We start from the raw sequence: 26448 nt of genomic DNA on the forward strand, positions 1-26448 counted from the left end.
ACTGACCTGCAAATTTACTGGTGTTAGCCCAGTAGATTTTTACTGGTGGCCAGATGCCTGGTCAGCCAAAAAGGGAAACAAATACAAAGAGCAAGACAAAAGGAGAGCAGAAAGTAAGTGCAAGTAGGTCAAAATGTGATTCCAGAAATCCCATTACATAACAGATGAGGCAGAGGAGACCTAATATGACAGGATGAGAGCAGACAAGGCAGGTGTGGAGTGTTTTAGCATGATGGCTGGTCTAGTTTCTGGCAGGATCTCCTGTTAGCTGCTGCTTTGTATTTACTGTATGGACATGAGAGCAGAAATATTCTTCTAATCCAACTCTCAGAATTTCCAAAAACATTTCCTTTGAGCAAGTTCTTCTGGCTACTGATTTGTGGTCATGACAGCTGCACTCAATCACAACCTCCATTGAAATCAAATGTCAGCTCAGTGTGACATTCCCAATCCTATGACCATGTTAAGACTAATGCTAAGCCAAATTTCAAGTATAACTTTTATATGACAAATTGCAAGGCTATAAAGTCCAATACAAGCTAAAATACATGCAAATATTGATCACTTTGTGAAATACTGTAAACCAGATCTGACCACTGCCATCAGAGATGCTGCTGAGTCCCAGAATGAAACGTCTGCTATTAATTTTGTTTTTTTTAAACCACCAAACAAAGCCACCAGGCGTCACTCTGAGTAAGTAAAAGCTATAAATGGAGTCAACTATTAAAAAAAAAAAAAAGAAGTGCAGAGTGGTTCAGTTTAGATACTCCTGTTGTGTGTTTCTTCCTTCCTGTGAAATAGTGTCGTCATGATGGAGTGAGAGGCACAGGGAGAGATGCCAGGATGCCTTGAGGTAGAAAGCAGGCGTACAAGCCGGCGGGGGAATTCTGAGCTGGATCAGTGCCCAGACGCCTTCCTGAAAACCACTTGGTCCTTCATCCTGAAGCCCAGCAAATGTGCAAGAAGCTGCACGTTTGTGAAATTGTGGCAGCAAGGCAAAGAGACCAGAGAAAACACAGAAGGTAAACAAAGCACAAAAGCTAGAAAATTATAGTGAAAGTAAGAGAAAGGCAATGACGAAATGAGAAAGGTTATGCAAAAAAAAAAAAAAAAAAAGATTTGAAAGTCAAACTTCAACAAGGTTTTTAACCCACAACTTTAAATGACTACACCCTCCTGAGGAGGCTCATTCTAAGCAGCAAAGCGAGAACAAAACTTTGGCCTGACCTTTTTTATTTTCTTAATTTACACATCATTTACTGTTATGATTTTCTGATTGAAATGTCAAAGTAGTGCACAGAGAAGCTCTACTTCTTCAGCCAACACCCCGTGACAAGCACATGTATTCAAGTTATGGCTGATAGATCTGGACACATCAACACTTACGCAACATGTTGTTTTAGATTTTTTTTAAAGACAATGATTAGTCTTAGTCCCATTATTTTCAACAGCCGCCCAATCTCGTGCCAGAATGTACGCATTGGTCCAGAGAACCACAAGCTGCAGCTTTACAATAAAGGCTCAAAAATGACACCATTACTATGTATTCTACTCACTTTCCTCACACAATGATATCTTGGTTGAATGTCTTCCCATATTGTCACTACATGTTCAATTTTGAGGGGCTTCAAGATGACGTTAACCTGATATATCCAGCTACAAAGTACACATTTCAAACCGTTGATTTTCTCACCTGCACGTCAAGTCATTATGAGCCATTACACCAACTCTCATACTGGACACCACGGGATTGAGACCCATTGAACCCAAAGTTTTTAACAGTCCTTTACCTTCTCTACTTCCCTCTCATTTGAAAATTACTGGTTAGATGTTAACAGGACATGTTTAGAAGTATATTATAAGGTTATGTTTACATGTTAAGCGTAAGAAAAATGTACATGGTTACAGATTCTGAAATTTTCCCCTTGAAGCAAGCAGTTTTTTTGTAAACAAAACCATATGAGAGGTTATGAGAGGAAATGATTCAGAGATCTGAAATGTAACAAACAGACAACTTCTGTCCCCAATAAGAGTCCACAGAAGGCAAGATTGCAGCAGAGAATTTCAAGTGGTATGTATTCACATTTAAAAATCCCATTTTGACCAACAGTGACCACTGGTGAGAACCAGTGATTTAATGTCTTACTTATGATATGCTTCCTATGAAACTATGCATCTAAAATGCATCCATCAGTTGTGAAGTACACCACACTATTTCTCTCATATCCAATTAAGCCGTGGAAATGTGGGTTTCAGATCTAAAGGGACATTTGATATAAATGGGTTGATTGACACATGCTTAGTCATTTCTGCTTTGTTGTGCATTGTAGAGTGAAATGAGACGGGAAAGGTGAACGTGAGGATGGTAGGAATGATGCAAAATCCTTGAATTTGATGCCAAATAGTTGATGAAGCCAACTATATGGCCTCACTAAGATGAAGGGAGTTTCAGATTCAGATTTTCACTTTGCCAACTTATGTCACCCCACACTGTCATTTGACTCCTCGCTGTAAAGTAAAAAGCTCCAGGGAACAGAGGTGGATGCCTCCACAATCACCTGGATTATTGACCACAGTTTGTCAGCCTGAAGACATATGCTCCTGGCTGCTTATTTACTTTTTAATCCCAGAACAAACAAATTCTTACACAAAGATATATACATAAAATCTGTCAGGGTGTCCTTACTGGTGTAGCCAAATTATATATAGCCGGCACACGGGGCACCAACAATATATATATGGTGGACACACGTAGCATGATGTGATAAAATATAAGGATTTATCGGAAAGCTCACTATCTGAGTAAGCCTTATTTAACCTTGTTTTAGGGCACCACCTTCAATCGAAGGAAAAAGACAAAATCTTACGATTCTGGTATGTTCAATTAATAATCAATTATGAATTAATAATTAATAAATTCCAGTCTCATATAGTCGCTACTCGTGAATTCTCATTTTGTTGGACTCACAAATACGTAAAGAACACATTGGATGGTTGATTTTATATATGTATATATACATGAACCATTTATTGAAATGACATGACCAAAGACAAGAACCTTAAAACAACAGGAGAAATTCTTTGAACATGGATGATTATATAAGAAACAGTCAGTGGGTTTACATGATGAGATTAACTCTCTATGTAGCTATAGTTGGGTTATGCTCCTTATCTGAGCAAGAGTAATTATCCTTTGTTACATGGCGGGGAATGAATCGAATCACTGGCACAAAGCATGCAATACCACAGTAGATAAGTGGCGCTGTAATCATTTCAACTATCGCTAATAGAGCCCCTTCCGGTTGACGTCTTCACCACCACCAACAACAAAACTAAGGCATTCGAGAAAGATGGCGAACGAAGAGCAAGATGGAGCTAAATCCTTCTACATTTGTGATGAGCTGGTTATGGCACAAACGCGATGCACAACGGCGCACAACGGCGTAGACATTCTCGCGTTGTTTATTTCTTTCTGACGGCGGCGACAACAACAGTAATATTGTCTCCTTTCACTTCCGGTTGCTGATCATGGGAAGAAATCTCGAGCATGCGCAGAACGCTCGATCCTATACCACCGTCGTCTCCAGGCACGTTAAGTGGGCAATCGGATTGAGTTATCCCGGGGTCTTAATTCGATCGCAAGTAACCCGATCCAATTCGATTTCAGCTTGTTACATGAGCTGAATAACTCAATCTTATTGTAATTTAGCCATTAATCCGATCCGATTGCCTGCATGTAACCGCACTCACTTAGTGAACTTGGGTTAATTTATCATTTTAACAACGAATTCTCTCGACACCCATACTGTCTGAAATGTAAGAACAGGGCAGATCTTACTGCCAGCGGGTCCAACTGGGTCTCTCTCGGTTCCGTGTCTCGTGGCCTTTGTTGTGGTTTCAGGGACTGGACCGGTCACTCTCCTGTGCCGGAGGGTTGCTGACCAACTCTGACGAGGTGAACTTAAATTCACAAAAGATTGACAAAAAGGTTGACAAGCTTAACACTGGCTCTCTTGGTGAGCAAATAGGTGAGGATGCGTGCAGCAGCAGAGTTTAAAACATGCTATAGAAAGGAGCATTTCATTAACTGATCATCAGACCACCTCTATGAAAGCAAAAGTTAACAACGCAAAGGAAGAATGACATCGGCAATGACTTTAGAGAAGGTTTTTTTTTTTAATTTCTTTTTTTTTTAAATGACCAAATCATTTATTTATCAGTAATGCAGGTAATGGTGAATAGAATATGAATGTGTCTTCTTTTTGTACTGGCGCTCCCATTTCTTTCAATAACTACAGTTCCATGAAGGTAGTCTAGAGCCCTGTATATCAAAAACACTTTATACAAATTAATCAATCTTTTTTTTCACTCTGCAGTATCGAAAATAGTATTGATTATCAAGTTGTTGTTGTTTATTGTTTTTTTTATTGGGGGCTAGTTTTATATTCAAGTATCAGAAAACAATTACTTATTATTACAGCTCAGGGTGGTTCCACAAGTTACTGAATAATTTTCACACAATAGTGCTTCTACTAATGACACAGTGTAATGTGTTGTTTATCATCATGTGTTTTCACTCGTCTTGGTTGTATAATGACCATGCGATTTCCCCCCCCCCCCCCCCCCCCCCCCCCCCTTTATTCCATGTCCTGATACGCAAGATATTAGCATTGATAGAGGGCATACTGCTCTTTTTACATGACCGTATGTCCATCATTACTTCATGAAGGCTGACATCTGTAGCCGGAGGGATAAGACTGTAATGGATCTTGTCAAATCTTATTAGGAGTGAATGACAAAATCCTCTCCGTAGAGAGAATGCTCATATTGTAAAAGTACACAGAAAATATTTGACAAGGAGGTCCACTATTTGGTTTTCTGCCTCTTCAAACATAAATACATTTACTCATGTGCACACGTGAACTACAGTGAAGAGCCATGATAGCGAGACAGATCATAAGGAAAAGATGTGGAGGAGAAACTCATCTGCATTTTACTGAGATAGGACAATATCAGTTCTATGTCATCTGTATACAAACTGCACACCTTCCATACAGATAATTGGGGTTTCTTGTATTTCCCACAGATAGAGTATAGTGTTTTGTTTTGGTGACGGTTTTTCAGTAAACAGAAATGGCATTCTGTGCTTCTGCATTATATCAACGGATATGGCCACACCAGATCCTGTCAGCACACTTTGTTTGCTACCCTTTTTGGGAAATGTTCTTTTGACCCGTCCTAACTATTTATTAGCAGTGTACAGCAGCTGCCCACTGCTAAGCATCAGCTCGTGTGGCCGGTGTCTTAACCAGGGACAAAGGTAAAGAATATCATTAGTACCTCACATGTACATCTTGGGAGTTACTCTAAACAATACCTCAATCCTCTTGTTCAATAACACCCTAAAAGTAAAATGTCAGAAACACATATCATATGTGGAAGCTGTAGCAGATGAATAAGTTCCAACGAGAGCTTTGCTTTGGTAGACAGACCGAGCATCACACGCTAACACACATACACACTACAATCAATCTGTCTCGGTTCTTTCCCATTATTCAGGCGTATGCCAGGGGCTCTCCAGCTCAGCTGCTCATGCAATATTCAGCTGTGGGATTTACCGGCTGGCTGAGGAGACGATGCAGTGAAGTGACAGAGCCTGATAAGGGTGTGTGTCTGCGTCTGAGTCTGTGTCTGTGTCTGTGTCTGTGTGTGTGTGTGTGTGTGTGTGTGTGTGTTGGTCATGAAGCTCGGGACACATTCAGCCTAAAATAGAACCGAGTTCAACCTGTCTGATGAGAGAGGACAGCTTTGACAAGAAATGCACAAGTCTGTGAATTAATTCTTGCTGAAATTAGGTGTCTAAACGCATACACACACACACATTCCCTAGCCTCTTATCCTAATCTTAACCATCACAAATGTTTATCTTACCCAAACGCTAAGCCTAACCGTAACCTAATTCAAACCTTAACCTAAAACCAAGTCTTAACTCTCAAAAATTACTTTCATATCCTGGGGAGGGTCCCCACATTTACAGGAGGTCCCCATAAGTTGGTATCATGACAGGTTCCGATCCTCATAGCAGTACATAAACAAACACACACAAATACATGCAGTCATGTTTCTATGACTTCAGAGGAGATTACACTGACACACATCCATTCCTGAAGACTTATTCCAACCTTTATAACCTTACATAAATAAGCAGTTAAGCTAATCTTGTCCTTGACCCATAAAAGCATGTTCACATAGGTCAACTGATTTATCTCCTCATAGCGTGACTAATGCCCACCCACACTCATCAGCACAAACACACAAACAAATGGACAATTATGGCAAAAGTTTAACATTTTGTTTCCCAGAAGATTCACAACATTCTGATATTTACTACATAGCTAGCTTAGCAGTTAGTGCATCTTAGAAGAACTTGCCTCGGGCTATTTTCCTCAATATATTAATAATAATTAACTCTGTCAAGTTTTGTAGAAGTCTTATTATGTCTGTCAAAATTTCACAGACTGTCTCTAACATGTTACTGCTGTTAAGCCTTCTATAGGTTTACTTCTCAGCACTTGCATTCAGCATGACAATACGCACTCTGAACATAGTCAAGTTGTTATGAGACTTATTATCCTTTGAAGTTAAAAAAAAATAATGAAAAGCTGAAAGAGCCAGGGCCAACCAACACATACATGCTAGAAAAAAACCAAACACAAATGTACGTGCTAATACACCTTCATTCTGTCTTTGAAGTTGCTTAGTTTCATACATAAACTGTCTCCCTCTGTTGCTCATGAATAATAAATAGACAACTGGAGGCAAAGTCTAAACTCCGTCCTGAACAGTGCCCTCCCCTCCGATAAATCCTGCTCATATTTGCTCCTTGAATCTGTGTCAGTAGATCATTAAGCTTTGAAGGCCAGGCGATAGAAGCCACACTGCTTTACCTTCTTCGCAGCTTCTCTTGCCAAATCAGCTGAGGAGCAACTACCATCGAACGCAGGAATGCCATTACTTGTTAGGTGGAAGGGAGGCAGACTTAGAAAAAGAGTATAAAAGTAGAATGAAATAAAAGCAATGAAAGCATAAAAGACACTAAGCAAATTTATGACATGCGCATACACCTAAATTGGTGAGAAGCAGAAAGCGTCAACTTCATTTTCATGTAATGCAGTATCCTAGCAATTAGTTTGGTATAAACATCCTGGAGCTGTGTTAGAGTGTGTGTGCGAGAAGGATCTTTTGAATTTTTTATTTGCAAAGCAAGATGATAATGAGCACAAAAAAAAAAATTAAGCAAGTTTTAAAAGGATTCTTCCCTCTGGTATACAAAGGATGTAAAAATTAAACTGAGGAAGTACTACAGTAAGATGAGATCAATTAAAAGAAACAAGTTCAGTCAAAGGAAAACTAAACCATGGTTAAACAAAACCAATGAATGCTGTATTTGTTGTTTTGGAGGGACAGATACAGATTAAGAAAGACTGAGATAAAGGCATTGTGCTAAGTGTGAGAGATGAAGTGGATGGAGACATCATGTTCTGTGAGGGTACAAACCATATCTCCACTGAAACTCATCCTCTTTTCCTTCCATTCAACTTCCTCTCTGTATCGTTCCAAACATCACTTTGACAGCTCAATAATTGACTGCTTATCTTTTATTAATATAGGGTGCCATTAGGACACAGATCCATGTCTTGGCCTTGGGCTGCGTCTGCCCTGAGACAAAGAATCTGGCCCTCAGATCAGTCTCTTCTTTTCTTTTCTTTTTCTCTCTTGCAAAATCTGGCATCTGGTCCATCCTTCCCTTTAGCTTGGCTTCTTTATCAACCACATACAATACAGAGGTGTCATTAGTATCATGGTGGTACTTCCCTATTATCCACAATGCTGAGGCAACACAATAAAGACAGAATTAATGTATTAATTGAAAATTAATCCTAAAATGTCTATTCTTCTCTGCAGTCTTAGTTTCTGAACACTACAGAGGCTATGATACTGTAGGTCCACAAAGAGATATCATCACCAAGATAGCTCATGTTCTTTCATGTGCAAATCTCAAGTGTCTCATTATTCCAAGATAGCAAAAATCAAACTTCACTGCTTCATTAGTTCTGTCTTATTTTAGTCTGACAGAACGGGCAGTCAAAGACAGTCCAACCGTTAGAAAAAGATAAGAAGTTGAGTTTCAAGGAGGTGTCACAATTGTTGGCCACAAAGTGTAGAAAGCCAAAGAGGAGAAAACTACTTCATGTTACAACTCTTGTGTATATACACCATCATAAAAAAATATTTGAGGATAGTTTAATTTTGAGTGGTAAAATACTTCATAATGAAGTAAAAAACTTTGATATTCTAGTGTCTGCATTACCGTGTACTTTGGAATAACTCAATTTGGAATAACTAACATCAACATGCTTGTAACGAGAAACCCAGCATAGCCGATAACATATGCTAATGAACACTTATGCGATCATAAATACGAGTATTAGACTATTTCAAATTCTGATGGCAGCACTGATGGCAAATATTAAGATCACCAGTAATGTAATTCAACCTGAGGAGGAAATGAAGGGCAACTGGCTTTCCATCCAGACGCTTTCAAGACATTAAAAAAATGTAACACAGCAGTGATGAAAGCACTACAGAATATCCCTAGGGATTGCTTATGTCAGTGGGCAACATGCCCTGGGTATCATGGATATCTCCTACAAAACCTCATCATAATCCATCATCCCAGCAGAGACCACATCCTTGCCAAAACCAGCAACTGGTCTTGCTAACAATAGGTCAGAAGTGGTACTTGATAGGCAAGTGGTAGAAAATGCAAAGGAAAATATTAATTTGATCTTAAGTATTGACTTGTGTTTTTTAACCCAGCAACCCAATGTGTAGCATATGGCCTCAGCAACAGCACACTGAGGCTAGCAACTAGCACGCCGAACACTAGGAAACATTGAAATCAGAGACTGAAGGTATACAAACAGCCTTCTTTAACAGAATTATGTATTACTTTGCATACAAAACCTTTATTGGATCTAGACTGAGCTGTTTTCCTACTGACCAGCCAACACCAATAGTCTGCTGTTTATTAGTGAAGCTAAAATACAATATGGAGCAGGGCAACTTGCCCTGAACCCCAGGGAAAAAACTTCTTTAACATCAACAGCGGTGCTCCTAACAATCCTCCGGTCTAGGCAAACTGGCCAGCCGGGGTTTGGCTTTTAGTACCAGCAGACACTTGAGTTGCTGAAAAAAACCGCACAAAAGAAGTGGAGAGAGACTCACCCTCCAGTATAAGTACTGCAGGGATGATAAGAATTATTTAAGGTACACTTGAGCAAACAAAGCCATTCAAGCTTCAAGCTGATAAGATGGGGACTGCAGGGTTATGCAGAGGTGAGGTGAGCACAGACTAAGAATATTCAGTGGGCCATAAATACAAATTTCATTATAAAATTCTATACATGACTTTTGAAAAATAACTGCTATATTCACTGTTGACTGCTGTTTTCTTATGTAATTGAGACGGTTTCACTTTGCCAACACAATCAGCAAGACCCAAGAGATCGCAGTGTCAATCAGTTTTGTTTAGAAGTCAGTAACCCCGTAAACTACAGGGTGGACTGAAACGGTCTTACTATGAATACTAATAAACCCTCGATTTTTATCTTGCACCCCAATCGGGTGGAAGTCTTCACCTTGTGTATCTTCACACATCCTAATGAGACTGGGACCACATTCCATGTAAGCTAATCGTGCTTGCTTTAGTACTCATCCAAATATTCACTTATCATTCTGTACATTTAAATGCTATGGTTACAGCTCCTTTTAAGTTTGTTATTATTGGGCAGCTAAGAAACAAATTAGCTGGCAGCAAACTGGTATCCCATTTAGAGGGGGATTGGACAGCTTTACAGCTCTGTATTTGTATATGGCATGTGTTTCTTTTTCTAAACAAATGAGATACAAGCTACCCTTTGTTGGGAAATTTCCAACTGCATTAACTGAGTGTGTTAGTCTGACTTTGACAAAGTGACGATGAATTCCCCAGACTGTAAATGGTAAAATATGGAGGAAAAAAAAAATAGTTAATGCTCTCACAAGTTAATCAAAAAAATTTGATTAACTTGTGGGAGCATTCTCTCGTGGCCATTGTTATTACTGTAGGAACAAAGGAAGAAGCAAAGTGACAGTTAAAGAACTCAAAAGCTACTTTAATATTAACTATATTGTTCATTTAATGTTTAACCATTTTTATAAAAGCACTATCAAAACCATCAAATTTCAGTTTTTATCCATATCGTGATCTTTAATCTGTATTATCCAAATTTATCCTACTTTATATCCTCTATATTATAAAGACACTCCCTTATTTCACATACGACTGAGCTATTTCTGAAGCTTACTGAACACAGCATACAAATAACACACAAGAGGCTGCTGAATACTGAAGAGCCCTCTACAAAGAAAGAGCCTAATGATCAAATCTTCCCACTGCTGCCTTATGCCAGATATCCTCAATTGCGATAAAGATATGACAGAAGGATGAGAGTTGAGAGAAAACACTGGAGTAGCTCTTATGTAGAGCTACATTCACTAAACCAGATGTAGAAATCCTTTAGTTATTAATCTATAATGAATGTAAATCCATGAAAAATGCAGGACAGGGAGATATGAATTCCAAGTCCTCCATCAGCTCAGAGTGACCTAGAAACAATTAAAACCACGATGGATACTGATACCGATTTTATCTCCAGGGAGATTTGCGTGTGTTTACAAAAGAGCATTGAAAAAAACGTTGGTGTCACAGATAAAAAAGAGAGACGGATGTCATAAAAGGAAAAAAGTAAGTATGTAGGTCAAGCCTGAGGTCTGCAGTTAAACCAGCTGAGAAACATCCAACACCCAGTTGAGAGCCAAGCTGTAGCTTTATTTGTCACGACCAAAGAGTGAAGAATCTAATTCACTGAGAAACAGTAAATGATTTGTGCCCTCTGAGGGCCCCAGGGGGCCGCAGCAGAAACTAGAAAACAAATGGATTCTTTGTATGCAGCGATGTGCAGCACACCGCTCCCCTCTGACTGCTGGACACCCACTTTAATCATCTCTGCGTCAACACATCATGAAATTTTCAGCTTGCCTGTGCCAATGGTTCATATCCCAGACTTATTATGTTTGTGCGGTCACTTTAAGAAGCCTAAAATATCCAGAGGGTCACACAAAGTACTGATAACCATTTGCATATGTTGGTTCAGTATGGCATACAGATAAATCTCTGATATGAAAATGTAGCATTCACATTACATATGTGACAGCAGACTATAGCTTTTCAAAACAAGGGGAATTTACCTGCTTATCGAACAGCCCCTGCTCTTCCAGGAATATTAACAAAAACAACATTTGGGAGTTGCTTGTATTGTTTCAGTCAGCTGTATAAAAGAGGTGGGACGTAGGCAACCTTGATGTTTTCCAATGTGAAGACCAACGTTTGGCAGTTTATTCATCTCTGCTCAGGTTTTATGGAGCCAATTACGAGGATATTTGGACGAGAAGCAACCAGGGAGGAGATCTTACTGAGACACTCATGTTGGTTGATAAAAAAAAAAAACTTCATAGAAAATGTACAGTGACGTGCAAAAGTGTTGAGCAACTCCCTCAATTCTTTACACATCAACAGGAAAACTGGCAACAGGAGACTTTCTGAAAAGCGTGCAAACATTAATAGAAACACAGTTTAACACAGAAGGTTCAGATGCATCTCTCAGGTCCTGTGCCAGGTCTTTGCTGGATTTATTCCTATTCCTGAAGGACATCACTTTCAGATACTGCTCTTCTGTTGCAGATATTTTTTGTTTTGTTTTGTTTAAGTTCCACTTGTCTAGTTTCCTCAGACTTTTTAAGGACACACTGCACACCGTACTAAGTCATGACATGTTTTCAGTTAGCAGCTCTTTGGAAATCACCTCGTTGGTGCATAAATACCATCTAAAGTTTGTCAAACTGTCTTATCTTTGGAATCTTTTACAGATGCAACTAAAGAGATGGGAATCAATGAAGCATTTTCAACAGGGTGCTAGTAACAAAGTGCCAAAAGATACAGTTTAGATTAGGTTGTTTGCTAAATTGTCTGGCACGTGTAGACATGACATTGGTCCATCCCTTGAGTTAAATTCCTTTTATATGCTTGAATGATTCATAGGTTGGCGTAACGTGGTTTAAAAAACCCCAATAGCTTAAAAAAGCTTCAGAAAGCCTTGAGAACTACTGCTCAAGACCATTTTTAAAGATTACAAGAAAGTCTGGCTGCTTGAAGCAAAATTAAAAGAAATGAGGGATGTCTCGAGACTTTTGCATTGTGCTGCACATACCTGCTACACCTTAGACTGTCTTCTAATGCACTTAGAATGCTAAACAAGACATTCTCTAGGGATAGAACGTGTAACAGTTACATTTTTTTTAATTGAAAGTTTCCGTGAGATGAAAAAGCTTCCGCTTAGTGAAACCTCCTTCCACTCTTCCCATCCTACTCTTTGCAATTTTTGCACCATTTCATGGCGTCAGGGTTCCAAAGGTGTGACTAAGCATGGATTAAACAAATAGCCAATACTTTTGGTGCTGCTACAGCTAGAATGGAGTGTCCTAAACAATGATTTTTAAACCAGTTAAGAGTTTGTAAACAGGGGCTGTAATTTCTTTTGTCCTAGTAATTATAGTGCAAATTAACAGCGCACTCACAACAGAGAAAACCACATCTGCGCTCATCTGTGCTGTAAACGGTGTCCATTTATAGCAACATTTATTGACCGAAGAGGCTGAGAGGGTCACACTGCAGCCACAGACTTCAACTGCTGCAATCTGGTGGTCTGTGAAAAATATTCAAAGAAACCCAAGTTTTGAGCAACCTTCAAGACTCAACGTGAGTACATAATACAGCACTACATTCAACTTTAGCAGTGCAGAATAACACGGAGGTAATAACAGTATGTAACTCTCATACCTACAACAAGCAGACCTTATTAATGGAGCATGGCAGCGTTTTTCACGTCAAAGCTGTCTGTCAGTGGGGTGACATGGCACTGTAAAGAATCGAATTAATGGCTAAATTACAATAAGACTGAGGTTGATAGTCGCACTAAACATGCTTGTATACGGTGAATTGGACTGGGAATTGGACTTTGCGTTCTGTGCATGGTCAAGATTCTTTCTCGGGGTCGTGACCCGGAAGTCGAAGGAGACGATATTACTGTTGCTGCTGTCGGAAAAAAACAAACAACGCGCTGGAGAAAGCAAGAGGCGCTGTTGTGCATTGCGTTTGTGCAATAGCATGCTCATCACAAACGAAATGTAGAAGGGTAGCTTCATCTTGCTCTTCGTTCGCCATCTTTCTCGAATGCCTGAGTTTGTCGTTGTTGTTGATGGTGGTGAAGAGGTCAACCCGAAGTGGCTCTATTACCACAAGTTAAAATGGGTACAGCGCCACCTACCGTACCGGGGTATGACATGCTTTGTGCCAATGATTCGATTTATTCACTGCCATATATCCAAGAATAGTTACCCTTGCAAAATAAGGAGCATAGTCCAACTATAGCTATAATCAAATTAATCTCATCATGTAGACCCACTGTGTGTATTCACTCATTTCCAAAAAGTATAATAAACTAGTGTGCTATGTAGATACTACTGTATTCACATGTTACTAAACGAGTGGATTTGGCTATAAAGTTGGTTGGGATAGCCCACATTTAGATATGGTAATAATTGGATTGCGGTTTGTTGCCGCACCAGTTCCAGCTTTCATTATCATTATGTTCATCACACAGTTGGAATCCAAGTAAGTGAGCACTGGTGTTGCAGAATAATCCACCTCTTTGTCATGTTTTTCCTAGCAGCGACAGAAGAAAACACTTTCCGTTGCTTTCCGAAGGCCAAGTTACATAACAAAGGTTAACAAATGAAGCTTCTGTACAGAGAGGGACAATTTATCAATGTAATTCTGAGGCTGGCGTAGGGCACGTGTTGACGTGGCGCTTTCCAATGTTTCATTAAAAAAAGCACCGTTTTTTTCTTTTTATGTGTGCCGTGCGTGTGTTGCTGATGACAACAAAATCTTGACAACACATCTCCACTTCAACCCTTGAATGTGCTGCTACTGTCTGGTAGAGCCCATCTTTCTACTGACTATACTTGATCTTATTAATAAAAGTGACAGTAAACTTGCCTGATCCATACAATGATAAAAGTGTTACATTATGCGATTACTTTGTCAATTTTGATACTTTTACCACAAATTGACGTCTAAAAAACATTGATTCTAAAGAATATCAACTCAACAAAAGTAAAAATGGGGAAAAAAAGGTTTTTGTGCAAAGGTTACTATTAGAAGGAGCTTGTTTGGGTTAAACAAGGGCCACCTCCTTTCAGAGAGTCGGCTTTGTCATCTCCAGCCACAACGTTCAGGGAGGCGATTAGCCTTACAGATCATCTGTGTGCGCTCAGCTGTCACCGATAAGATAGACTGCAGACAATTTTTATTCCAATTCATTTTTACAGTTTCAGTTTTGTCGCCCTCGCATTATCAATATTGTCACCAGCAACATCAATCTGCTCCTACAAATGGGCTTTTCTGTCTTTGTCCTGGCCATTTCTGTTTGACATGCCACAGCTTTGGAATGACAGAGATGGTGAGAACAAGCTAATCTTTCATTTTTCTGGTTACCAGGGTGACAGTTTTTGCCCATATGATAAGACCTCTGCCTTTCTGAAAAGCTCAGATATTTTCAACTGGAGGTGCTCAAAGCAGACACACAAAAAAGGGAGGAGTGCTCAGTGGTTTCATGTCTCTGAGGAGCCTAATAATCTCTCTGCTCATTGGAAACCATTGTCATTCAGAAAAAACTTTAAAAAAAAACACGAAAAAAACAACAACATAGCCTTCAAGCTAAACATTTGTTGCCAGGTACAACGATTTACCAATCAGTGACCAAATAGCCTTTACCTGTGATACAATTGGTCTTAGAATAGCTTTTATTTGTTGGAGTGAAATTGTCCATCCATGGTATTTAAGCAGCTACAGCAGGTCTTAGTAGCATCACATGGATCAACATGGAGACGGCAAGAAAAATATTGCAAATGAAAACCGAGAAGGTTCTGTGTTACAAAGCATGAATTGCATCGATTTAAGTGTGGCTGAGTTTCAATTCAGATTCTAACGAACTACAGGGGAATCAGACAGACAGAATAAAAATGCATGTTTCCGTCAACTTCTTCTCTACGAATACTACGAATACACCAGCTGAGTGCAGTGAATCCACTCCAGAGGAAGATGAAGATAATAAAAAAGATTGAGCAAATACATAAAGAAAATACGGCATTTGTGTTCTTCAGCTAATTACAACATTCCTCCAGGCCCATTCTGACAATTTATATGTTCAAATATTTACCACCAGATTGAAAGAGATCAAAGCTGTGTTGACTACAGCCAGCTCCATAAAAGTTCTACATGTAATATGCTGTATCAACAACTGCACCAGCGGTTTAACAGCAGCTGAGCTTCCTGTCGTTCACACATGACACGGTAACCCCGTTTCAAAGTGTAAGCCTGTCCCTACCAAAGCGCCATCTGCAAAAAGAAATATGGACTAAAGAGCCAGTGACTGCTTTACCAACAGGGCAGATGCAAAACACCCCCACATTCTGGGCTAAATTTGTACAAACAGAAGTAACTAGAAGTTGCCAAACATGATAAATCATAAGGCATTTGTTTTCATTTTTAAATCCCTACAACTTCAGGCAATGGCTGTATTACACAAGATTAGCAAGACCTTGCTGCTGAAGCTTAGTCAGCATCCATAATGTCAGAAAGGTCTTGTTTACAGGCTACAAGTGATTCTAATATCTAATTGGCAGCTCATTTCTGCATTTGTCCAGAGGCACAGATGAGAGGTCTCAGTAGTTACAGATGCCAACCTCAGGATTTTCACTATGTCCATCTGTCCAGCCAATACAACAGGGAGGAGTCCGGTGGAAACGTGGATGGGGTCATATGACTCAGCCACCCAGAAGCAAGATGCCAGGCGTGGCGCAGCAGCTCTCCTAATTACTACAATATGTTAAACCTTCTAAGCTCCCCGCCAACTTTTCCAAAGGGACCCTGACCTACATTTCTCCTCCATGCTCTGAATTCAGACAAAAAAAAAAAGTTCTTTAAGCCTCAGTGAAAGGAGAACTGAAATAGCAACTCCCTCTTTTTTACACAGGCTGCTGCAAGAGGCAAGCCCTCATTCCAGCCTTCCTGCAAAAATCCACAAGAATAAAAAGGTGCATTCAAAAAATGCGAGAAGAGTGAAGACAAATTGTGAAGGAAAGCAGAGGAGAGACATAACAACACATTACAGTAAATGTGCACGACAATGATAATGAGAAAACAATGCTCGCTACAGTATACCTGATGCTGTTGGTGCTAGAGTAAACACTGTTGCTATGGCAATTGGTGATTAATGTATTCCAAGGATTTCCCTGGAAGTCAGTGTTTGAGTACAGAAATCAACAGCACAGTCACGCTGGAAATGTGAAAAACAGGGAGGCATCTCAGCACAGCAATTTCCATCCCCTCGGGTTAAAAAACAATCAACACGAGCGTCAAGACATCAGGAAAACAAATCAAAACACGGCCCACTCGGGCAGTCACGATGAATAATCACCGAGTAGAAAATGTAAGTGTGGAAATTTGTCTTATTACACCCAGTTTAGGTTGATAGTTCATTTGCAGCGACAATGGTGAGGCAGAGGATTTAATTTCAGCCAGGGACAGTCATCCAGAAAAAGTTCATGTCATTAACTTTCAGCGCACTTCTGTGTAACTAGAGATTAATTCCTGTCCCCTCAATCCATTTTCCTGACAGTTTAACTAAATGTTATAATTCCTATGAAAAGGGAATAGAGTAATAGTTCTTAAAAGCTCATCATAATTCCTTTTAAATGCCCCTGCAGACTATGAAGACAATTCCGAGCATTTTAGTCAGGGTTGGATGACAAAGAGGAGAGAGGCAGCAAAAACATGAACTCCACCTAAGTCCAATTTCCTTTAGACGACACTAAGCCACAACCGTTTGTGGGCAGCCTCGACATAACCTCAAATACATCTGCCACAAAGTTTTCAAACATTTCTTCTCTTTTTCAGCCCGTTAACCTCATTTTCTGCATTACTCCAGAAAGCGCTGGAACAATGGAAAGAGTAAACAGGCCCGAGGATGGCCTGTGTAATCACAGAGCTATTTCAATAATTTGAGCCACATTTGAAAATAAGGTCACCTACACAGTAAACACTGACAAAAAAACAAACATTTTTACGTGATGGTGCTCTTTAGAAATGGAAGTCATCTATTAGCAGAATTGAGATGGAAATGAGATTTTTGGATTTAGGTTACCAAATGAAGCGGACATTAACTGACATCATCACCGTTATGTCAGAGGGTATAAAGTAATGAGCCGAGACTCTTTGAACTTTTAAATGGAAAACGATCTTAAGCTCCAGTTTAATACTTATCATGGTCATTTGATGAATGTCAACTGAGAAAATTCACTTATTTCAGATGAGAAAAGGGAGTTCAAGGCAAACATTACAGTCTGCTTATATTCTGACTACTTGGGACCAGCTGTAAAAAAGAAAAGAAAAGAAAAAAATAGTATATTAGCACATGAATTTGGTATTTGTCTAAAATCTTATCCAACAGTTGCTTATCTAAAGTCCCTATGAAAAGGCTGGAATAGTGCCTCTGTATATTCACATATTCTGATTGGTCAGCTCGAGGGGCCTGATCAAATGAAGGCAAAGGCTGTGCATCAACTCTGCTAAAGTTTGAAACTGAAAAATGCATTTTAGTTGATTCGGAAAAACAAAAACAAATAACCGCCCCAGAGTGTTGGGTGAAAAGGGAATGTCTATATCTATTGGAAACAGCAGACTCCAAAATACCATTAAGAATAATTACAAAGAGACTTTTGCAGTTGGTGGGCCTCATACTGGTGTATGAGTTTTGTAAAGCAAATTACAGATAAAACGTTTAAGTCTCAAATTTGATTCAATTTTATGGAAACTTTAAACACCCAGCAGTCACAGACCTGCCACCTACATCCCTTTTTATTGTTACCTTTAGTGCGTACTGGATCTGCCCCTACAATAAAATCATTACTGCAGGCAGTATGCATACAACTGGGACATATTCATTTTTTAGAGTATCCTGACGTGGAAGTTTGACTCCTTGCTCATGTATCCATTGCAGGCCGATATTTGTGATAATGACAAAATATATGTGATTTAGAGTGCTTAATGTCACTGCTGTCTCGACAGCTCAAGTTTGTTTATGCCGCACAAGGGATTGTGAGCCAGAATAGATCCCATTATGCAAAAGAAATCAAGGTGCAGCAGGAGATCGTGGCGTTATTGGCAAACTTCTGCTTTGCAGATCACAAGATCAGCTCTTGATAAGGACTCGGAAATTCAAAGTTTAGGACACATCTTCCACATCTTGACTTTGGACTTGACTCGAGACTTGATACTTATTTGTAACGTGCAAAACAGTGACTTGTTCCAATCTCTGCTAAATACTTTAGTAGCTAGGGCTGTTGGTTTTTCTGTGAAATTTAATAATTTGTTCAAATATAGGGAAACTTCGAGCATCAGAACCCCATTCGAACAAAAAAATTACAGTATGCAAGTGCTTCAGCCAATAGGCTCTATAGACATATGATATGATACTCTAGTATTAGCTTGACTCCACGCACACCCTCTCAGTTATAAAAGCTAATGTTTTTACTACGAGTTGCTACAGAAACAGAGGAAACTAGCTAGCAAAGCCGTCCTGAAATATCAATCACAACACCAAATAAACTGTGAAGCAGTATTTAGAAGTATTCTGGATTTTCATTATAAATTGTATAGTAATGAGCAAAGATAAGGCCATTTGTTGACTTTAAACAAAACAGCTACAGACTCACCTGCTCGCTTGCCACCCATCTGACATAGTGGAGGCCAAACAAAAGAATTGTGTATTTCTTTCAAATTTGTTTTAAGTGACAGCCCTGAACAGAGCGCATCCAGTGCAAAATTATCATTCATCCAGCCACCTAATGAAGTCCAGAACTGACTCTCCTTTCAGCTCCGCCTTGGTCTTGTCTGACTGCTAATTAAATCACCAAGTTAATTAGCCGCTAATGCTTCACTGTGCTGTCAGTCTGCCATTTGACCTGTAGGACATAGCACACAACAGATTTGAAAAGATTGTAATGTCAATATGCAGATAAACACAAAGTAATAAAACCAGAATTCAACTACTCACAATTTCTGACACTAAAAACCAGGGCTAGCATTTTTGTAACAGCCAAATAACTTACCTTGGCTGAACATTAAATGTAAACAAACACCTGTTAGTTTTGTGGATGCTCGTGATAGGCATGTAACAATTACTGTGTCAGCTGTATTGATGCTGCTTCATATCTTTCTAGTTAGCCATTCTTATCGTGTGCTGGATCCAGCAGGATGCCATTTAGTCCGTTTCCTATTACCCAGAGGTCTATTTAGACTAAAGGAACTGCTGAGAAGAATGTCATGTCCCTGGACTAAACATTTACAACAACATCTTAACTGGCCAAGGTTAGTTAAGCTGTGCTGCATCAGAGCTGATGTTTTTCCTGCAGAAGGTGCATCAGAAGAGATACAAAACAAGTGTTTGAATTCATATCTCAAGAGGCATGTTCCATTTTCCAGTTAGTATGAATTTGAGAAGCACATGCTAATAGACTGTCAGTGCAGCATCTGCATACATAATACTGAGCCCATTAAAGCAGCTGTCTTTCATTTTTCACCTTTATTCACCAAAAGATTTAGAAGTACTTCATATGGAGCTGAATACATGAATAACATTGTTCAAAGGCCTGTGTTAAACAAGGCTGTTTACAGTAATCTGCTGTTTATGTCTACATTTTATCATGTGACAGACAACTATACTCTTTGACCTTTGACTGTAGTCTCCGTCACCTACTTGTTCTTTGAGCCCAAGCACGCCAACTTCATTTCAGGTAAACAATTGTCTATTGTGCCCACTGAACAGACACAGACAGTCATATAGCAGGCTTTTTCAGGCAAAGGCAAAACAGATATTATCAGGTTAACAGAAATCAAATATTGTCTGTGGGGAAATAATAGAGGAGTACAAAAAGCAGGCAAGCATGCATGCATGGCACTGCACACTGAGGCATGAGGGAAGTCAGCTGGAAGCAAAATTGATCAGCCTGCAGAGTCACAAAGCATCTCAAATGTATGGTTAGTGTGTGTGCGTGTGTGTGTATATAGCAAAGACGACTGCCCTTTTTCTGTCCTGTCCCTTCTGTCCTCCAGCACAAGCTGCATCAGCAAAATGGGAGTGCCTGATATCTTACATAAGGCTCTCTGACTTTACATTCAGAGTACATGGTGCGAGATTCAATTGACAAAGACATCTGTATGAAAACAAGTGTGAAAATCAGAAGGCTAAGCTCTGGCTCTGTGGATGTCAGTCCACCACTTTGGTAAAAAAAATAACTGTTGTACAGACTGCTTTGAAATGTACAGACCAAAAAAAAAAAGATTTATCTTTGCAGTTAACATTCATGGTGCCAAGAGGATGAATTTTCATGAATCTGCTGATCCATTCTTCCTCTTACTTTTACTTACCACACAGAAAAAAGCAAAAAGAATCTTGACTTGACCGGTAAATCATCATAACTATCGGGGTGCGTGGTTTTTGTTAGGTTTTGTTAAGTTTCTCTTAAGTTTTTCTGACAGAATTTTACTATCACAATCCTGCAGTTACAGTGTAGACAGAAGCTAAATGAGACACAGAAAAGACACAGGACAAAGGGAAATAGAGGTGGTGTTACAACTTTGTCATAAGCAGCAAACCAGCAAGCATAATAATACACATACCAGTAAACAGGGCATTGGCTCATTAAACTTACTTTACATTAGCATGACTCTTGGAATATGTGCTGCTCTCGACAGTCGCAGCCTGCTACTTCAGCAGGTATCTTTAATGTACAGTCTGCACACATGAGGGAGGATGTCATAGCCAAGATGCCTGTTGCACAGTGTGGCTTGCAGTGAACTTGTACAACAAATCATAGTGTAATTCAGTGTAATCACAGCACGTGGCTGCCTTTCGTTGTCTGTTCAAGTACTGTATTGTTAAAGCCACGATCTTCTCTGCTTTTTTAACTACGAACTAACTCCCTCTTCACCACCTTCAGCTTTGTTCTAAAATAAAAGTTTAGGATTTTCCTTTTTCTGCATTTAATTTTGAAAACACAAATCTGCGATAGCATTATTCATAAAAAGTATTTGGCACAAAAACTTGCTGCATACATTTAAGGTCCCCAGAGGACGAGTCTTAGTGATTTTACAGATTATGGGACTTTTACTGCAGTTCCATCATTATCTGGACAAGTTGACAACTATTTGATATGCTACTGGGGATGCACATCATCTGCATGTTATCCATATTGGCTGACAAAAGCCAACAAAGAATAAATTAACCCTGACATTCATTTATCTACATCAGAGGCCTAATAAACAGATATTTGTGTCAGCATTTGGTCAAAATTTGTTGGAAAATATCAGCACACTCTATTGCAAAACCACGCATCCCCCCTGCTTGTCATAAAGCCTGGCACAAATATTCGCGGTTCTCAGAGGTTGAACCTTAAAGAATTGTCTGGTGCTCTTCCTTTTGCATATAGCAAGTAAAAGATTTTTTTGAAAAAAACTTCCAAAAAAAATTGGAAAGAATTGGTAAAGACTTTCATGATCCCAAGAGGACGATTTTAATGACAGAGCTTTATCTTTGTGGTTTTAAACGAGTTACTGGACATATTGCCATGAAAATTGGGTCTATACTCATTTCCATCATATGACAATTAATCCATTACTGTTAACATTTTGCTGCCCCCATCCTAAAGAAACACACCTTTGCAGAACCACTTGTCTGGCTGTTGCTTCTTAGTCTTGTTTAAACTCACAAACATTGGTACAGAACAGAAAAGGAGTGTAGGACAACAAGACCAACAAAGGGAACATAAAACAATGAGAAGCTTTAACTGCCTCTCATTCATCCTACTCTAAATTCCTGCAGTGTGACCATCTCAGCCAGCCAATGGACAAAAGAGCAAGTGTCTCTCTGCAGCTCAAAGCGACATCTCAGCACTCTCGCCTCCAACAGGCCCCAAATACGACAGCCTACTGGCTCCAGCTGCCACTCGAGGGCCCGTTCAATCTGGCTCTGTCTCGAAGTATGGACCCCGTCTCTAGAAGCACTTAGCCTCACGCCTGTGGGCTGATGTGTAGAAATGCAACTGATGCCCACTTCAGAAATACCAAGATGAAACACAGCTCTTTGACTTTGGATCTTCAAAGCAGAGAAGCTTAGATGGCAATGCCGGCGGGGACTATGCCGACAGGTTGGAGGTCTGAGGAGGCTCTTAGAAGAAACCTCCATCTATACGAAGCAGTGTATAATTATGGGAACATATTCAGATACCCTGAGAAATGAAAAGGTGCACTGAGTGCTCATTAAATGCCTCTTAAGATAAGGTGACACAACTTAACGCTGCATTTCACACTCAGATGTCAGACAGACACTTCAGAAGGCTGCTAATAGCACAAAACGAGTATAATACGACAAAGCTCAATCTACTCTTGGTGCTCCTCGTATTCCTCCTTAAAATGATAAGAAGCAGCAGCAGATCAGTCTAAAGAAAAAAAAAACTGTTCTACTTTTGCACAAGAACACGTCAGCTGGATTTCAATAATTCCACCACCCTCTAGGTTAGGTGCTTAAAAGCCCTCCCTCACCTATGATAGGTGATTATCAAGCATCTCTATGTGGAACAGCACGTGTCTTGAAGTGACTCTGGAAAACGTGAGATCAGTGCCGAGGCAGCACTTCTGTAGGCCTCCCACCCTAATAGGCTTGGGCCCCAGAGACCCCCAAGCCACAGTGAGTGGAGGATGAAGAAATTACAGGGGGAAATGAAAGAATCAGGAAAAGGGCACGGTGCACAAGATGAAAATGAAAATTCTACATGATTCCATGTGACTACAGTATCTGGTTGAACAGTAAGGAACCCATGTGAGGTGAACAGATATCAGAAGGCAATTATTATCCTATTGACACAGATCACATCTAAAGTTATCTTCTTAGGCAAAAGCATAGCTGCAGTTTAATTTAAGTCAGTTAATTTCAATTCAATTATCTAATAAATCCCAAAAACTGAAATGATGTTGCAGCACAGATTTTAAAAAAATAGATCAAAAGGGGGGGTCATTATAAGGATTTTTGTCGAGCTATTGTTGTACACAGGGGCTCCTGTCCTGGCCCTCATTGTAGTGTACCCGAAGAAGCCTCTGCTTGAAGACACTGTAGTTTAAAACACTATGTTGTGTAGAGGACGTACAGTGTCGTCCATTAGTCTTCGGCAAAATTATTCAACCTCCACTGCATGTGGAATACAGTGCAGCGAGGATTGATTCATTCTGCCAACAACTGTATTCAACATCCTCACATGCACAATCAGCTCTGAGAGATCCAGAGACGTGCCAGAGCCGGCCTTTATAAGTTTATTTGGTTTCTGTCAGGATAGAAACATAACATCAATCTGCAGTAACTCCTAATGAAGCTTAATCCTCTTGAACCTTTTAGTTATCTAAGTGAGTTTGCAAAAGTACAGTGCCAGAGCAGCTGACGATTAATTGTAGAGTCGTTTAAATGTATGGACGCGCTGCATGAGCTCAGTTCGCATGTCTAAATCTGCAAAACACTTCAATTGTGTCAATGCAACTCCAAGCGCCTCTCAGTTTTCCCCACAGTGTCAACAAGAACTAAAACATGAAGGGCAGGAAGTGGGCTTCACTCGTGCAGAAAATGAACTGCCCCGAAACGACAGCCTCCAATCGAGGCTGAGGCCAACGCCTCAGGATGAGACGGATGACGTCTCACCTGGTTAACAGGCCGACTTCCTCCTGTCTAAACTCTGACAGACAGCGGTCAATAAAGAAGAGCCAGAGCCTAAAGATTTCTAAAAAACTGTCGTGCATCACATTTTAGTCTCTGAAGCGTCTGAGCCCACGAACACAGTAAAGCTGCTGCTTCAGAAAATCCGCGTCCCTCACAGAACAGACAGACATGCAAGGGTCACCGAGGATTGAACGTGGGACTTTAGTTACAGGAGCTGCTTATCTGCTCGTCCATTCTGTTGAATAATATCACAGCCACGCTATTCCGGGAAATGAATTAGTATTATTTCAGCTAAAAGCCATGCAATGTACTGTCCATTGAAGGTATTAACTTAAGAGGATAGAGAGAGGTTAAGGAGAGACAGTCATCAGTTAAAAAAGCAACAAAAAACGCATTTCTTCCCCTTCTCCTGTGGCTGACAGCAGGATGTCAGTCAGACCACTTCTAATGAGGTTTGACACGGATTTAATGGCTAAAGGACTGTAGCCATAAACATTAAGTGAGCACAAATTATTCAGAGTTATGTTAAGTTCTTACAGCTGCCAAGCTCATAAGTCAGCACAAACAGACCAAAAATGCTCTGAATGTTTATGCCCATTCATCAATGGTAGTAAAAAAAAAAGCTCAGAGACTTGATATAAGAGCGCCTCCTCTTCATCTGGTTGTTTTCGCAAAATTAATGACAAACAGTCAAGCTGCGCCGATCAGACCCGTCTGCCCGTGATCTCGCTTTGGTGGATGAATAAACTGCAGCTTAAAGTCGTGCAACGCATCAGTTGATCGACAAAGTGAATATTTGACAGTTTCCAGCACCTCGGGTGTCATCTCAGCCGCTTGTATCCACCTTGAATCGCTGCTGAGATGATCCTGTTTGTGTTTTGCAGTAAAAATACATTTAAAAAAAAAACCTTTGCTTTTCATTCACAATTCACCTGGCATCACCATGACAGCGACAACGTTTGGCGGCGCCTTGCAGTATGCTATATATTTCATACGAAGATCTGAGGCTCACAGAGGGTTAAAACGACCCCATGAGGGAAAACTGACGTTCTTCATCATCCTCCAACATTTTAACAATATATGCATTACGCTTTCCTGCCGCGGCTGAAATCATATCAGTGTCAGAGCTCCAGTGTCCCATGATGATGCACTATTAATATACATCTCACCTGAGCAGTAAATCTGCTTTGCTCACAGCGTGAACGCAACCTCTGAGTGTCTGAGGGTCACGGGCAGCAAATGGTCGCATGTTGCAGCCTGGCACGGTGACCTGGCCTATCCTGCAGCGGAATGGGTGATTTCACACCTTTTTTATTATTACTATTTTAACATAGCTGCACTGAGGCTGAAGCTGCATTGATTGTAAACTAGCTTTTTATCATGCTGGCCAACGAGCAGTCCCGTGATGGTTCACACACACACACCTTTCTTGGTTTGCATCAACACAGTGCTGCAGACGGATGAAGAACCCCACTGCAGGGCCTGCATGGGCATCCACTTGGCATGATGGTACAGCTAGCCGGTGCAGCTGAAATGTTAGCAGTCTGACCAATGACAGCCTGCAGGGCTGGAGTCCCGCAAACACTGGCTTTAAAGTTTAAAAGGGACAACGTGATGCCACGGCTGAAGCCACCTACCTCGGGATGCAGTTCGGGGATGATCCGTCGATCTCCCATGTTGCAAACAAATTCATGGGCACCGGTCTGTTGAGAGCCCCGCTCCCGGGAAAACTCAGCCGGCCGCTTCTCTCCGCCATGGTCCGTGGTGCGGGTGGGACAGTCCGAGACCGAGCTGCGGGTTTGAAAACGGCAGACCGTCGCGGGTCTTCTATCCGTGCGCGTATGTGTGTTTCCCTCCGAACGCTCACGTTAGCACAATGTGGACGGCGGAGGATGAGCTCATTTCTCCATCCGCGTGGAGCCGGGCAGGTCGATGGGGTCCTCTGTGGCTGGGAGGGACTGCAGAGCGGCGGCGGGATTGAGCGGACCGACCGCTGGGCTTGTTGTGCCTACCACGCTGCTCCGTGGGTATGGAGGGTGGTTCATGCGCACAGCACAGCAGTGGAAGCGGAGGATGAGGAGCTCATTGTGACGAAGCAAGTCAAGGCCATGCAGCACATTTTCAAAGTAAATTTTCTACAAAAAAAAAAAAAAAAAAAAAGACAAGCAAACTATCAAACACCAAATACTAATAACTAAATACTATTAGCTTACCTCAACAGAACCATAAAACCACCCAGATATATCATTATTTTAAACCAAAATATCATATTCATAGGTGGGAGTTATGTTGTTCAGTGGGTGTCATCTTAATACCTTTTCTCTTCTCAGTTGGGATATGTGTCGATGGATACAATTGCTTTTATCTCTGTGGAATACAGCACATACAATCTTCATGTTTA

At 40.4% G+C, this 26448-nt stretch overlaps 1 protein-coding gene across 3 annotated transcripts in view; it reads right to left on the minus strand.

Moving 5' to 3' along the window:
- The window catches only part of pacs2 (phosphofurin acidic cluster sorting protein 2), a 66772-nt gene extending 40709 nt beyond the window's left edge, over window positions 1–26063 (minus strand). For all 3 annotated transcript variants that reach the window (XM_072366050.1, XM_072366051.1, XM_072366049.1), the window contains exon 1: window positions 25685–26063. In XM_072366050.1, coding sequence (XP_072222151.1) covers window positions 25685–25803 — 119 coding nt within the window. In that variant the 5' untranslated portion in view covers window positions 25804–26063. The remainder of the gene's footprint in view (window positions 1–25684) is intronic.
- Between the last annotated feature and the right edge of the window lie 385 nt (window positions 26064–26448).

Source organism: Leuresthes tenuis, unplaced genomic scaffold (genome assembly GCF_036924035.1).
Source record: "Leuresthes tenuis unplaced genomic scaffold, fLeuTen1.0.hap1 SCAF_15, whole genome shotgun sequence".
In the NCBI taxonomy this organism is placed as follows: Eukaryota; Metazoa; Chordata; class Actinopteri; order Atheriniformes; family Atherinopsidae; genus Leuresthes; species Leuresthes tenuis.